The 16,619-nt window shown below is 35.3% G+C and overlaps 2 protein-coding genes across 2 annotated transcripts; both read right to left on the reverse strand.

Annotated features, from left to right (window-relative positions):
- Nucleotides 1-1,390: 1,390 nt before the first annotated feature.
- LOC113347922 (tyrosine/DOPA decarboxylase 1-like) lies at nucleotides 1,391-3,204 on the reverse strand. Its single transcript, XM_026591616.1, has one exon. It carries the CDS (start codon nucleotides 3,114-3,116, stop codon nucleotides 1,545-1,547), a length of 1,572 nt encoding a protein of 523 aa, XP_026447401.1. The 5' UTR covers nucleotides 3,117-3,204; the 3' UTR covers nucleotides 1,391-1,544.
- A 391-nt stretch (nucleotides 3,205-3,595) lies between these two features.
- On the reverse strand, nucleotides 3,596-7,436 carry LOC113347923 (probable histone acetyltransferase type B catalytic subunit). Its single transcript, XM_026591617.1, has 10 exons — nucleotides 7,280-7,436; nucleotides 7,148-7,189; nucleotides 6,932-7,041; nucleotides 6,040-6,108; nucleotides 5,599-5,637; nucleotides 5,415-5,491; nucleotides 5,237-5,312; nucleotides 5,041-5,122; nucleotides 4,786-4,943; nucleotides 3,596-4,462 (listed from the first exon to the last, which is right to left on the reverse strand). Exons 1-10 carry the CDS (start codon nucleotides 7,353-7,355, stop codon nucleotides 3,809-3,811), a joined length of 1,383 nt encoding a protein of 460 aa, XP_026447402.1. The 5' UTR covers nucleotides 7,356-7,436; the 3' UTR covers nucleotides 3,596-3,808.
- Nucleotides 7,437-16,619: the final 9,183 nt, after the last annotated feature.

The raw sequence follows: 16,619 nt of genomic DNA on the forward strand, positions 1-16,619 counted from the left end.
ATTTGTTGGTTCTCCTTCGGTGCAAGGATTTCTATTTTATCATGTTGTTGTAATCAAGTGCCATGTAGCTTGAAGTCAGAATTGCTTTACAGTTCGCAGTGCCTAAATCAGATCTTTTGATGACTGTAAAGGATGATTCAAGCATATAAATGCATTGTATTGTATTAGGTGTTGTAGAACTACACATTATAACAACACCGTGAAGTTGCAGATATAGCTTTGGTGTCTTTTTATTGATGTAGTGGTGATATATGCAAAGAGATGTGAACTCAGAAAACAAAAAATACAGAAATAATTGTTCCTGATAGATCTTAACTTTTTAGCAACCTGATTAATAAGGACACTCGACCTTATAGATATTTCCATGTCGGACAGCCAGGTGCCTTTTGGACACTTCGATACCGGCACATGTAACGGTGTCATTGTTACAATGTGGAATACAGTGCTCTGAGTTGCATGTTAGTTCTAAACCTATCAAAGGAGCAGTTTCTTCTTCTTCTTGTTCTGTACTTTTTTTTTGAGGTATAGTTGCTATCTCGAACTCATAGAATTTAGCAATTTCCTAGCCTCGTATTTTGTCTTTCAAACATTAACAGATACAGAACTTGTTGTGATATTATTACTTGATGTTGGTATTATGACTGAACTTTGCATCAAATCTTTCACTATTATGACTGAATCTATCAAGAGATAACTTGTATGCAGATTTATTTGGTGATCTTAGTACTTATTCCATCATCGTAGATGATGATTGAAGAAGAAGGTCAATATGAAGATCTTTTGGTGATGATATTGTTATATGAAGAACAAGGTCACGTGAAGAACATGGAATTGGGCTGGGATTCATCGTCTATTTCAAAAAGAATAGAACTCTTTTCTTGAGAATACTTTTGTTTGTACATTTTTTATGGTTATACTTTTGTTTCTTGAGAATAGAACTTGTTCAGAGTCTGAACTTCAGACTTCAGAAAGTCATGGAAAAAAAAAACGGTTATACCCGCCACCCTACCCTACCCGACCCGCCAGAGAATGGGTTGGGTAGGATCTTACCCGTTTAATGGCGGGTAGGGTGGCGGGTAAAATTTTTCTTAACCGCCAGTAAACGGGTAGGGTGGAGGGTATAGGCCATATCCTACCCACCCTACCCGTTGTGCAGCCCTACTCGTGGTCCACCATTTGCCGCAATGCAAAATACAACTGGACCCAAAATTTGCCTTCGGATACGGTCTAACTGCAAAACTTTTCTCTATGGTGCCTAGAATATCATGGCTGTTTATGGGGTACCAGTTTACGGGAGGTACCCCTCTTAGAAAAATTGAATTAGAATTTTGGCTCAAATTAGCATTTTATGTGAAAAAGAATGTGGATTCAATACCTAACAACCGGATCATTTTGTATGAGAAACATGTTGAAATGAATTGTTATTTATTTATTTCAACTTTCACAAGATTATTAGATACAAAAAGAAAAATCATAAAAACAAAAATTTAATGAATAATTTGTGATGAAACCTAATCGAATTTTAATTCTTTTTTATAACTAGTTTAATCAACAATATCATGAACATTAGTACCATCCAGTGCACCAAGTATGGCATCTGTATGCTCTTGTACCACCTTCCATGCCCCAGTCACATGTCGTTCTTCTGTCAGTGTTGCACCCACAGCAAACCGAATCATGTACACCCCTCCAACAACAGCATGAGTCATATATATCTTGCCAGATGCATTCACCGATTCAAGCAGTTTTGCATTGATCTCGTTTGTTTGAGCTTCAATGTAATCATTTTCGACCATTGCTTGCTTGAAGATTGCAGTTGGTTTAAGGCGAAAACAAACCATGGCAAATGTTCGAGGAACCACAATTTCAAACCTGTTATCAATACCGATAAGCCCTTGAAAATACTTGGCCATTTTAACGTGACTCCTAAGGAAAGTTCTCAAGTTTGCAATTCCATAGCTGCGAAGTACTAACCAAAGTTTCATCGATCGGAATCTTCTACTTAGAGCTATTTGCCAATCCTTGTAATCAATGACTTGTTTTGATTCAGTTGCTTTGTTCTTTAGATACTCTGGATTCGTTGATAGTGCCTTGACAAGAGAACTGGAGTCTTTCACCCATAAACAACAACAATCCAAAGTAGTGAAGAACCACTTGTGTGCATTTAGACTAAATGAGTCTGCCTCCTCCACACCATCTATGAAGTGCCTGAACTCTGGACAGATACAAGCACTGCCAGCATACGCCGCATCCACATGAACCCAGATACCGTACATTTTTGCGACCTCGCAAAGTGGGCCAATAGGATCTACTGCAGTCGATGAAGTTGTGCCGACAGTAGCACATAGAAATAATGGAACTAATCCGGATTCGATATCAGCGAGAATTGTAGAGTGAAGTGAACTGGGGGATAGACCGAAGTTTGTAGCCTTTGAGGTAGCGATTGCACGGAAGTTCTTCGGGTTTATACCAGCAATCTGAGCTGCTTTTTGTAGTGCACAGTGAGTTTGGTCAGAAGCATAAACAACTAGCTTATTGATGTTTTCTCTACCAATTTTGTTCAACATTTTATCTCTTGCTGCAGTTAGTGTACACAAAATAGCTTCACAAGTAGTTCCTTGTAAAACCCCTCCTCCCCCTGAACTTCCATCGGACGAGAACAGAAATGATTTGGGAAGTGTAAGCATTTGGCCGAGCCAATTCATAACAATACTCTCCAACTCAGTTGCAGCTGGTGAAGACATCCAATTGAAACCCACAACATTAAATCCGGTACTAAGCATTTCCCCAAGAAACCCAGCAATGGAACCACTGGAAGGGAAGTAAGCAAAGTAATTTGGACTCTGCCAATGAGTAAGACCAGGGATTATATCATTTGTGACATCTTGAAGAATGGTTTCAATGGATTCAGAATTGTTTGGTGCTGATTCTGGTAATCGTTTACGTAAGTATCCAGGTTCAACTTGACTCCTAACCGGATAACTCTCAACGTTCTCGTAGTAATCAGCAAGAAAATCAATAATCATGTGACCTTGCCTTCTGAATTCATCTGGATCAAGTGGATTTTGTGAAGATATTGATAGGCTTTCAGGGTTACCAGTTGGAAGACTACCCATTGTCACTGCTGTTGCTGCTGATGAGTGAGCGATTTTCTAGAGAATTTTTTATGCAAGGAGATAGAGAGAATTGGTGTTGATAAAAATGAAGAAGAATGAAAGATTTATATAGAGAGAATGAAGCTGGTGAAAGAGCTCAAGGACAAAATGCACAACCAAGACGCGTATATAAAAAACGATATAAAAATTGGGGTTAGTCAAATATGGGATGGTGGTGTTTCTTTGACATGGACCATGGAGTCACTGGACTGGAGTGAAAGTTCACTTTCTCTGAATTTCAACACATGTTAAAGGAGCCAAATAAATACTATAATGCACTAGAGAAAGAGATATTTTTGGAATGAGGCAGGAAAGTAGGTACACTCACTGAGAATTGTAGTGTCTTGAAAGTAATGTTTGTTTAACAAAGGAGGCTTTCTGCGAATATGCAACTTGGCTAGTAATATTGGCACATGCGAAATCAAGACCACCTGATCAAGAACAAAACTAAAAGGCATGTATGAATTAGATGAAACCCAATTTCATTGGTCACTGGTCTATGTTTTAATCGAAAATTATATTTAGTTTACATTCATTCCTTACTGGCTAAATCATCATATTTGAAATGGGTAGATAATAAAAAATTCCTCAAAGGTTACCTGCACCATCAAAATAAATCCTATGTCCTATTAAACTAGTAGAGAGCTGAAATACTATCCACGATGCTGTGTTACCTTGCCTGCAACCTCAGTGATTTCGTTCATACGTTCATCAACTAGTTGATTCAACTGCTCCTCTTGATTAGTTTGGTTTTTGTTAACTTCAGTTTCAATGCCATCCATCTTCTCACTTCCTCTTGGACGGAACATAACAAATGTCATTTCATGATCATAATCATTGGGAACTTCAATTACTTGCTTCCCGCCAGTTCCAGAATCTTTACCCAAGACATCGGACTTCGTTCGATCTGAAATTAATGTCCTGTAGTTGTCCACTAACTTCTTGTTGTTGAGATCAAGTTGAAGATAGATAAGAACCTCCCAACACTGCAAAAACTGTTTCTTGTTAATCTTCAAAGTTTTCCTGACCTCTTCAACTAAAGCTGAAGGTGGATCTGATTCGAACTTGCAGGTTTTCTTTGAAAGATTTTCTTGTATCAGATGTGAAACAACTGAATCAACTGCTGGTTTGATTGCATCTAAAGCAAGTAGGCGAAGTGTGTCTATGCAGGTTCGGAGTTGCTGGAGGTAGTCAGATGGCTCCTCGATGGCCATGTCATGAACGTTCTCAGCTATTGCAACAGAATTCAGAACCTCTAGAAGGTGACGGCCGTGGCCTTGGCCCTGGTAGGGAGGCAATATCAGCATCTGCATCGCCATCACAATGGTGTGAGTATACTAAGAAACAAAGGGAGGAAACAAAAATTCGATTACTGTAACCCTATGATCATAGCTCTAATGAGAAGCAGAACAATGACTACAATGCGCCTGAATGACCTAAAACTCTCACTAAGTAGGTCAGCATACGACAAACATAAGGGAGCTAAAAAAGCACAAGTAACAGACTAGTGCAAAGAAGAAGAAAAATGGCAACAGATTTAGGTTATTTTCTTACTTCTCCGAATTTTATGCTTAAATTCTAAACTTTGAGTATATGTCTTACAAAAATCAAATATGAAGAGAGAAAAAACCTGGCTTATCCTCAGACGAGAACTGTCTGGGTACTGGTAAAACCGATAAACAGTTGCAAAGCCAAGCAATTTAGAGTTAGAATCTCCTTTTTGATCTGTCTTCTGAACCATGAGATAGATCTCCCACTTCGGATCAGATATATCGATGGGACTACTACCTGTCACCCAAAAGCAAAACAGTTGTGTTTAATTAGCATTAAACTTTCAACAAAGTAATAATTGCAGCAAGTGGGACATCCAACTCCAGAGCATTACCATCAACAAGCAGTAGCACCAGAGGTACCAACCGACCATATAGCTCTCCCACGGCAATACTAGTTACAGGCAGATGAATAACCTGACGATGTTCAAAATGTGATAATTCATCAGCTAAAGTTCACAAATATGGAATATAAGGTAGTCAACCGAAGAAACTATATGCACTGAGAGCAGATTCAAATTTGAAAACTACCTCCACATTAGAAGCCCCACTCTGGTGATCCCCAGGATTTTTAAACTGCACCACCTTTCCACTAGAGCTGACATCTCTGCAAAATAAGTGCATCATACGAAGAAAATATCATATGAATGTGAAAACATAACAGCTGTAAGCTAAAGGCATACACTAACAAACAACGAAGGAAATATACCTGATATATTGAGTCTCTTTAGAGAATGTTTGCAGAAAATCATCCTGCGACTCCAGCAAGGATTCACCAAATATCGACTATTGTAATGACAATTTTTCAGTATAGATTCCAAGGTAAAACTACAAAAAAAAAAAAAAAAAAAAAAAAAAAAACTTGAAGGGCTAAAAAACCTTTCAAAAGATACCTGAAGAGCAGATTTTAGATCCGTGTTCCCCTTGCCTCCCTAGATATGAATTAAAATTAAATGTCAAATCATTACGTTATACTAAGGGAGGATATATAAACGTTAACATGCTGATCTTTCCCTACACGAATGGAGATAATTAAGACTCAAGCCTGCATGATTACGTTTGTTGAAGATACAATGTAATCAAAACAGTGGCTGCAATGTTTCAATGAAGAATCTTTCTATATTATTTTTCTTTTTACCGACAACATACTTTCTATTCTACTTTAAACCATGTAATGGTTCCATGTAAACCTGGATGTAGTTCCAGATAGCACTCCCAATCCCCGAAGATAACTAAAGTTGCCCAGTTATCAGATCTTAATCTCTACCGAGCAACATATCAAAGAAAGAAACTAAAATATCTAGTCAACAGAAAAGGTTTACACAAAAACTTACATCAGCTGTGCTCGCAGAAGTTATATCAGCATAAGCATGGAAAGATATGCTGCTCATCCAAATGTTAATCTGCACAAGGTGTAGACACATGAGAAAACTGTACCGACTGATGAACCAATGCAACAACCATAACCGTAAACATTAAGCTATGTACAGAACAAAAATATGTTTATGAGAACATGCACAGCGATGAACGGTGTAAGATAGCAAAAGTATTTGTTCTATAAATTCCCAAAAGTAAAGAGGATAATATAAGAAAAAGGAAATAAAAGGAAAACAAATAACCTTCCAAATACCAACACCGACTATCAAACATTTAAACTATTGTTGTGTTCAACTATTCTGCCGCAAACGGGCTCAAACCCTCGAAGAATAAACATTATTTTCAAAAAATCATCTCCAAGAATGAGTAACCGGCTTTATTCCAAATTCAAGACATTGAGATCCGACACAATTGGAGATATTCAAATGACCCGAATCTGTAGAGGTAACGAGAAGTTGTCACACAAACCTAATATTCTCTAACAACTATAGATTCAAAAATTAAACTGTACAAATAGTTCTAATTACATGAATGTTGAGACCTCACTAACTCACATCACAGCATAACTACAGGGCCCAGAACCCCAGTATAAGAATCTTAATTCTACAGCAATAACAGTAGCAAAATCTTATTCACTCAACTTCTCAAACCAATTCTCCGTTCTCAGCTAACCCGAAAATTGAGCTCTAGGGCACAAAATTGAACCAATGATCTTACCAAGTACCACTTGCTCTACACTGACACAACTCATCACCATTCACCAGTATACCCTTGAATATCGAAATTCTAACCCTAATTTAACATTTCTATACAAATCAACAAAACATACAGAGAGATAGGGTTTCAAACCTTCAAATCTTTGTACCCATACACTTTCCCATCTTCACCGAAAAAACGGTTAAGATCAATCGGGTCAATGCAACAGCTTTCTTCAACATCAACTTCTTCTTTGCTACTCACTACATAGGAAATATTCACCAAAAAAAAAAAAAAAAAAAAAAAAGAAAAAAGAAAAAAGGATTTCCGAGACAGAAATTATGATTAAAATGAAAATTGTCAACATACCCAGAAATATTTTGATGCAATCATTTGCTTCAACACCAGCATCTGAAGAAACAACACGAAAAAGCATGAAAATCAAAGGAGGGTTTCAATGGAGGAAAGTGTTGGAAGTGAAATGAGACCGAATTAACTCACCGATACTGGAGAATCCAACTTTTCGTTTCTTCTTAAGATCTGAAGTTAGATCAGCAGCAGATTTCTTTGTACCCATTTTTTGGTCTAGGGTTTCTAGGGTTTAGAGAGTGAGGGGAGGGGAACGAAGGCGGGAAATGAAAAATTGGGAGGGATTTCACGGACTAAAATTTTTCTCCTTTTCTCTGTCTTATAAGGAAGCTTAACTTGATAAAACCAAGCGCTTTGTTTGGGCTTTTTCTGATCCATGTTCCTGTAATCAGCAATTGTTAGCCTGAACACTCGCTAAGGGGCATACGAATTTTCAACCGGGGAAATCATCGTTTGGTCCTTTTTTAGGTGGTCCCAAGACTATTTGGTCTAATGGGAAAAGGCATTTCGGTATGGTCCATAATTATTTGAAAATATAAAATGGACAAAAAATACTCTTCCATACTATTTTAACATTAATTTTTGTAACTTTTCTATTTCCACAATTATTTGAGTTCATGCTCTCTGATGAACTCTGAACTTCCTACTTATTTTCTTGTAGGAGTTCATTCTATTTAATGAACTATCAGGTGTTTGGTAATGCTTTTTATAGATTGGAGTTCATTCTTTCAAATGAACACCTAATCAAAGTTCATTATTATGAACAAAAATCAGAGTTCATTCTTTTAAATGAACACCCAATCAAAGATAATTCATTATTAGGTACAAAAATCAGAGTTCATTCGTCAAAATGAACACCAAATCAAAATTCATTCGTCAAGATCTAAAACAGAGTTCATTTTTTAACATGAATACTCAACAAAATCCATAAAAAACAGAGTTCATTCTTTCGAATGAATACCTAATAATTCAAGATCTAAAACAGAGTTCATTCTTTAATATGAACGCGCAACAAAAATAAGAGTTCGTTTTTTCCGAATGAACACCTAATGAAAATATCTAAAAATATAATTCATTTTTTAAATCTTCATCATCTTTATCGTCTTCATCATCTTCAACAACAGCAACAATAACAGGGAAGATGAACACAAAAAATATTCATCATTCATCATTCATCATCATCTTCATCGTCTTCACCGTCAAAAACCTAGAAAAATGGAAGAAGAAGAAGAAGAAGACTTATTTTTATCATCATCTTAATCCTCATCATCAACAGCATCGTCGTCGTCTTCATCATCGACGTCTCATCATCTTCATAAGCAAAAAGAAGAAAAAGAGAGAGAGAGAGAGAGAGAAAGAAAGTAGATCTGAAAATAGAGGAAAGAGAAAACAAATCTGAAAATGATTTCATTCTCTCTTAATAATTAAGTATACATATGGTCCCAAAAGGGTATTTCTGCCACTACCAAAAAATAATTACATCATCCATGACGTCATCCCACGTGGGTATTCTCCACCCTAGGACCAAACAATAATTTCTATGACCAAAAAGTAATATATATTTTAAAGAATGACCAAACAGACAGTTGATTAGATCAACGGGACCACACTAACTTTATTATATTATTTCTAGGACTATAAGGTAGTTTCCACTTTTCGAATCGCCTGGAAAAAAGGGGATGTTTGTAGTTCTCATTAATACTCTTTTGTGTTCCAATGCCATGCACAGCAGACAACACCTTTCGTCCATAGTTCGTGCGGGAGGTAGAGAAATTTATTTCATGTTCTCTTCATCTCCCGTGTGAGATGAGAATGAGAGTTATGTATTTGGGATACCGGTTGGATCAACAGTGGAGCCGATCAAGTGAGCTTTAAAAAAAAGTAGCCTAGGTGTCGAATAGAAAAAAAAATACTTTAATTTGTTCTTATTTCAATCACAACAAAAATCTTTTGATTGCAAAATTTGTATTCCCTCATTTTCGTATTTGCATTTTATCTTCCAAACTCAAGTTCTGGTCGATATCTTGTTGAATCTGGTCGATATCGAAGAACAACGGCTGATATGGAAAAGCTGTAATACACAAAGGCCAATTAGGTGTTCTTCATCCGAAAAGAACATTAACCTAAAATAGCACATGTATATTTGACGACTTATCATTTAAAATTTACAAGTTTCCGTAGTTTTTTATGCTTTAATTGGCTGACATTAACCTCTATATTTGTTTACTGAACACTCTATGTTTTTCAAAATACTGAAATTTTATAATAGGTGGATATATATGTTCACATCAGCCTATTGAAAATGTTCTTTATAATTTTTGTTAGGCTTAAATTGGCCGATATGAACATTCATATATGTTGACTATTGAGTGTCTGCTTCAATCAAAAGTTACAATTGTATCGTGACGGCCGATTAAACTTCCTAAAATTATTAATGAACTTATAGTTTATAACTATCCTATTGTAACCTAGAAGCGGTCAATATAAATAACTATAATTCTCAATTGTAGCGAGAAAACCGAATAGGTTTTTAGTCTCCAAAAAAGTTATAATCTGTAGATGTTTTATATAGTACTTGCTGATTATGTGTTAATACTTTTCATCCACGAATAACATCAAGAGAAACCTGCAGGTATGTGAAGACTGAACCTTTCTTATTTACTCAAATATTTACAATTCAATCTATGAGACTAAGTCGTATGACTAACTGGACTTTAATTTATAACAAAATAGAAATTTCAAGTCAAGTTTATCTTGTTGAATATTTTTCTCGAAATATGAATTAATCTATAAGACGGTCATCTACTTGATGAATAGTTAAGAACAATTTATTATTTATGAATTAGATTATGATTCGAGTTAATCATTTGAATATAACCTGGTTAAATATATAACAATGATATGTGTAAGATTATAATTGATATTATTCAGGAATGTTTCATATTTTGTAAAAGGGTCGCAACTTTATTATCTAATTGGGTCTGGGTCGTAGAACATGCAGTTGATGTATTTGGGTCGTTGATTGATCAAAGACCGTTACATAATGTTATCTGACTTTTTTGTATTTACCAAACAACCTTGACCATACATATACCAGCGTTGACCGTTTAAAATTATCAAAACATTTAGGTAAAATATCCTTTTCCATCTTCATTCAATTCTATGAATTTTTGTTCTTCTTATTTTCGTCGATCAACATCATGGGAGATTATGTGAGTTCTCTTTCTTCTTTCACTTTCAAGTTCCATTATCCCTTTCTTCTTTTTCCCTTTTCAAGTTTCATCAGCTCCTTTCCTATCTATAAATTCATGACCCATGTTTTATTAGGAAAAAGGAAAAGAAACAAGAAACAATCAAACCATTAATAAATCCCCAACGAAAGAGGGAGGAAATTCGTCTTCTGAGTTCAATAGATAAAAATCAAACCAAAAGTATTATTCGAATCAAAAAAAAATACCCCACCAAAACCCTATAAACTCTAAGATAAACTTATGAGATCAATAGATACAAATCAAACCAAGGGGCTTATTCAAATCAAACAATGATTTTAACTGATCTCCAAAACCCTATACTCTAACGAAATCACCTGATTTATTGTAGCCACTGAGAAAAAACACCTAGTTTAGTACGAAATACAACGGAGAAGAATATTAATAGTAATTTTATCATGGGTTCGGCGGAAGAAAAATTGTCTGAAAATGTAGCGAACATGTTCGATGAAATGTGGTTGTATAGCATGGTTAGTTATTTAACAAAGTTAGTCCATAATGTTATTTTCACTATTTTTGAAGGGAATTATAGTAATATATTGGACAGTCAAATTCAGTCAACAACCCAAATGCATCAACTGCATGTTCTACGACCCAGACCCTAATTAGATATAAAATTTCCGACCTTTTTACAAAATATCTCAACTGATTGTTGAGAATTTTTTGAACTAATGAAATCTGGATACAGGGACAGTACACATATAGGTGTAACTGTTTGGTTCCGGATCAGGGTACACGTACCAGCGTAGGTCTAAGTTTGGTAATGACTTGTTGGTACACATATCCGGTATGCATACCAAAAGTTTTGTTGCTCGTGAACACAAGGGTGGTACAGTACCCAGTATGTGTACTGAAACGCCCTGAGTTTTAACCGCCTTAAGGGTACACATACCCGTTACACGTACCTTGGCAGAGTGTCTCACGAATTGCAACCAGTACACATACCCGATAGACGTACTTACCAGTCGAATAGTTTCAGATGCACTTCAAAGTATTTCTATGAGATATTTGGCATTTGAACAACTCTCTAAAACACATATAATACATAATTGACCACTTATTAAGTTATGGTTGTTTATCAAGTTAAGTCTAAAGTGTTTGATGAAAACGGCTAAACTTATTATGTTCATATGGCTAACTTTGGCTAATTGTTCTTGAATAAATTCATTGTACACGGTTTGGTTATGGTTCATCCTTATCCAAGTGTATATTCTAATTTTTTTTATCTCAAGATAAACCATCTAATGGTGGAGAATGATCACTTGATTACCAAGTCATCATAGCTTGAATATCAAGTCGAATTTCATCTAACAGTGAAAAGTCTCTGCTTAATTACAAAGCTATCGTATCTTAATTCGTAAGCAACCTTCGATCTTGAAAGTCTATATAAAGAGAAGCTCGAGCAGCTGGGAAACTTTAATCCCCACACTTCCATGTGTCTTAGTTGGTAACTAGAGTCGATTCTCTCTTAACCTAGGTTTCCAGTGTTTCTGAGAAACATAATTAGGTTTAACGACTTAAAGACTTCGCTTAGGGATTCTTGAAGCCAGGTCTGACTATCCTATCTTTGATAGTTCATGTATTCTAATCATACTACTGTTTGTTTGAGCATTCGCTCCAACCGGTAAGATTGATAGAAATCACAAAGTTCTTTGTCTCAGACTTTGTGATTCCAAAATAAATTATAACTAAGAAATTCTTCATTGCTATCTAATTGTTGGTTTTCTTGTGAGGTGAATAATAATCGGGGATGCTCTTCGAGAGTCGTAAGTACCGGATTTTTGAGGTTTGCTGGACTCATTCTACTGCAAATGATTTCCTATCTCACCTGATCTAACGATTGAACAGAAATCAAAATAGGCTTATCTGTGTAGACAGATTGGTTTGTAAAGTCTTCGCTTAGGTTAAAGCAACCCTTAGGATGTAAATGACGTCATCTAAGGGAATCAATTATGCATAATATTGTGATATTCAAGAGGCGTAAGGAGCACGAATGTAACTGAATCATTGTGACGGTGAATTCGGTTTCAATTACATTTAGGTCCGAAGCTATGGATAGTAGGCTAGAGTCTGTAGCGGCTTAATACAGTTTGGTGTTTAAATATGGACGAGGTCCCGATTTTTTTTTTGCAGTTGCAGTTTCCTCGTTAACAGAACTTCTGATGTTTGTGTTATTTCTTTCCCGCATTATATTTGTTTATCTATATAATTGAAATATCACAGTTAGTAAGTTAATTAATCAAACTAGATATATCCATCTTTGTTTTGGACATTGATCTTTGGAATCGCCAAGTACTCTCACAGTATAATCAGGTTCACAGACTTTTTTGTGTTTTACTACTGATTGTGAGAGAAAGAGATAAAGACTCCTATATTATTCCTTGATTGAGTTTTATTAAGTTGTAAACCTCGTAATTATAATTGATTTTAGTCCATTCAGGTTACCGAACGAAAACGTTTGTGGTGTACTTGTACCCCGGTTCTTTTCAGTTGGTATCAGAGCAGACAAACACGTTAAGACCTCATAAGTATGTGTTTGAAGCAATCTGATTACGTGGATGATTTTATCTCCGATAACGCTTCACTAGTTTTTGATCTACACAACTCTGAGTGTGTTCTAGAAACCATCGATGATGTTGAGGGTTTTGATCTAAAGAAGATCATCGATAATCTTTATCGTGAAAAACAACGATTTATAAGGAAAATCGATGGACTTTATTGTGATATATATAAAGGTCTATGATTTTCGTGAAGGTTCTGAAAAGGAAAATACTCTTCAAAATAAGTTAGATCAACAAATCTAGATCTTGTTGCAAGGTTAGCCGAATCCATATCTTCTCTTGCACAATATAAGGATTTGAAGTCTGTAAAAGAATCTTTAAAGGATTTAAACACTTCTTTTAATTATTTCCCGAAGAATTATCGTCGGTTAGGTGACAAACGAGGTCTAGGATTTGTGAAACATGATATGACTCAGAATTGTTCTAAAGAGCTCAGGGATATATACTTCAAATCTGATGACTCATGTCTGTTTTGTAGTTCTCGTCATAATCATTATCAACATGTATGTAAGCTTTTTCGAGAAAATTTAAAGGTTGCTAGTACTCTACATAAGAGAGCTGATAAAAAAAATTCTAATCTTAAAATTTTTACAAAACTGACAAGATATCTTGTTAGGGAAAGTAATGTCGGTATGAGAGCCCTTGATTTAAGGTCAACCTCTCTTTTTCATTGGTTTCTCGACAGCAGATGCAACCAACATATGACAAGTGATATTTATTGGTTTGTATATACTAATGATTTTGAAGGAGGGCATGTGACGTTCAAAGACGGAGTTGTTGCTATATTAGCAAAAATGGGACGATCAAAATTCCTGGAGTTTCCTAAAATTCATGAAGTCGTATACGTCAAAGGTATGACTGCTAATCTTCTTTATGTTAGTCAAATTTGCTACAAATGCGATAAAGTTGTCTTCAGTTCTAAAGGATATGATATTGTAGACAATACTGGAAAAGTAATTTTCCGAGGTACTCGTGGAAAAAATAACTGTTATCTTAACAAAGAACTTGTCATTGGTGTACCCAAAATTAATGTTAAGATTGATGGTGTCTGTGGTGCCTGTCGAAAGGGTTAACAAGCAAGATTTCCACATAAATCACCTCGAGATATTTTGACTAAGGCACCACTTGATTTAATTTGTATGGATATCTTCGGACATATTCAGCAACCTACTATTAGTGGGAAGAAGTATTCCTTGGTTATGGTTGATGAATACACAAGATTCACCTGGGTGGTGTTTTTAGCTCATAAGAATGATTATAAGAAGAAGTACCCTAAGTGAATTCAAGATTATAGTGCATAAAATCCAGAATGAACAAGGTTGCAAACTAAAGAAAATTAGAAGCGATCGAGGAACTGAGTTCAAGGACACCAAAGCGTTCAAATTCCATGATAAATTGGGGATTATTCAACAATATTCACCACTCATAACTCCACAAGCTAATGGAGTTGCGGAAAGAAAGAACAGGAATATTCAGGAGATGGCCAGGGTAATGCTCCATAATAAAAACTTACTATTAAAGTTTTGGGGAGAAACTGCTTTCACATCATGTTATTTGATCAATCGTGTCTACTTATGGTCACGAATCCTAAATACTCCTTATGAATTATGGTATGGTAAGAAACCCAACATACATTATCTTGGTGTGTTTGTAGTAAGTACTATATTCTAAAAGATCGAGAACAAAGACGGAAATTTGATTCTAAAAGTGGTGAATGAATTTTCCTTGATTATGCGTCTGACAGTCGTGGTTTTAGAGTATACAATCTCAGAACCCATGTTATGATGAAATCATCAAATGTTATTATTGATGATTTGAGCGGCTTTCGTCACAATGATTTTCCTACTGAATTGCCTCCTTTGGAAACAACTAAGAAAGTCAAATAAGTTCCAAAATTACTGGAAGTTATACGAACAGTTACCGATCCTGATATTTCTAGTGACGAGGAGAAAATACCTAACCAAGGTATTCCCTTTGAACGTGCCACGCTGCGACATTTGTGGGTTCAAAGGAATCATGATACAAACGATATTATTGGAGGCACAAAATCCACTGCTAAAACGAGAGGACAAATTCAAAATATTTGCAATTTTGGATGTTATCTTTTGCAAGTGGAACCTAAGAACATTCACGAATCTCTTAGTGATCCCTTTTAGGTGAATGTAATGCATGAAGAGTTAAATTAGTTTCAAAGACAAGATGTATGGTAACTCGTACCCCTACAACATAAATATTGTTTGTACAAATATTATTGTTGGTCACGCCTAAGAAAATCCAATTCGAGTTGCTCTTTCGAGTTCACAGCTCTCTTGAAAACATACTGCCACCCATTGTTGCCAATCATAACATCTATTGTGGAGTTTTTTTTTTTTCTTTAGCTGCTTTATACACCTCTAGAAATAAATCTTGAAAGCATATTTCATCCATCCAGTTCTCTTTCCATATTGTGAAAACTTTCTTAAATACATTATATTTGAAAACATGAGAAAATAGAGAAGGAGGGTGATTTTTCAACGGCTTGGACTAAAATCTAATTTTAATTTCTTCACTAGTTTCAGGTTATTTCTTAATCAATTTTTTTTATTGATCCAGTGTCGGTGATGGGTGGTTAGTATTTTTCTTAAATTCATCAAATATAGTAGTTAATTCTGCCATTGATGGATCTTGAAGCTCAAAAAATAATAACTTCAGATCTAAAAGAGTGGGAACCTTGATTGACCTTATTTCTCTTCCTTAAGTTGAACATTGTGATGATACTACAAAAATGATTCCTGGTGAATTACTAGATAATAGTTTGGATGAATGGAAGTTTAGTCTTATAAAAAGGTTGAATTTTCATAAATTGAAAATAGAGCTTGATGATAAGGTTTTGAAAGATGAATGGAAGTTAAAAGGAAGTTCTCAACTGATTTCATTTGGAAAAGTTTTTTTTTTTTGTCATCAAACTAGACAACAAAGATGATCAAAAAAGAATTTGGAGTGTTAGTTTATGGCGGGTAGAGAATCAGCTTGTGAAGATCTGGGAATGGGAACCAAACATCATGCCAGAAAATCAAAAAAATTCCACTACTTTTGTAAGAGTTGATTTTCAAGGTTTATGTATTGAATATGGAAGCAGTGAATAATTTTATCCATTGATAAAACAATTGGCAGACCAATTCAAATTGATGAGACAACTCAAAAGCGTGAAATGGGTTATTATGCAAGTGTGATGGTAGAAGTCAATTTAGCTAAAGAAATCGTTGATAGAATTTGGATTGGCACAAAGTATTGGGGATTTTATGAAGGAATTAAAATCCCTAAGGTTCCAAAATTCTATGGGACACATCGTATCTGAATGCAGGGTTAATAGGAAAGATATGAATAAGCCAAAGGAAGAGGAAATTGTGGATGAAGATATTAAATATATAAATAAAGTCAAAAATAAATATAAGGAGGAGAAATCTTTTGGTATTTCCGGTACCAAAGATGATGTTACCATTGAGAGCATTTTTTTGGTGGATGCTAGCATTCATGTTACCACCGCGAAAGTTGGAATCAAATTATCTGAAGCTTTCCATGCTCTTAAAGACATGGAGGATGATAGTTTGATAACTGAAATTCCTATACATGTAGTAAGGCTCTTGAAATTGTCTCAAGCAC

The sequence above is a fragment of the Papaver somniferum genome, chromosome 2 (assembly GCF_003573695.1).
Source record: "Papaver somniferum cultivar HN1 chromosome 2, ASM357369v1, whole genome shotgun sequence".
NCBI classification, from domain to species: Eukaryota; Viridiplantae; Streptophyta; class Magnoliopsida; order Ranunculales; family Papaveraceae; genus Papaver; species Papaver somniferum.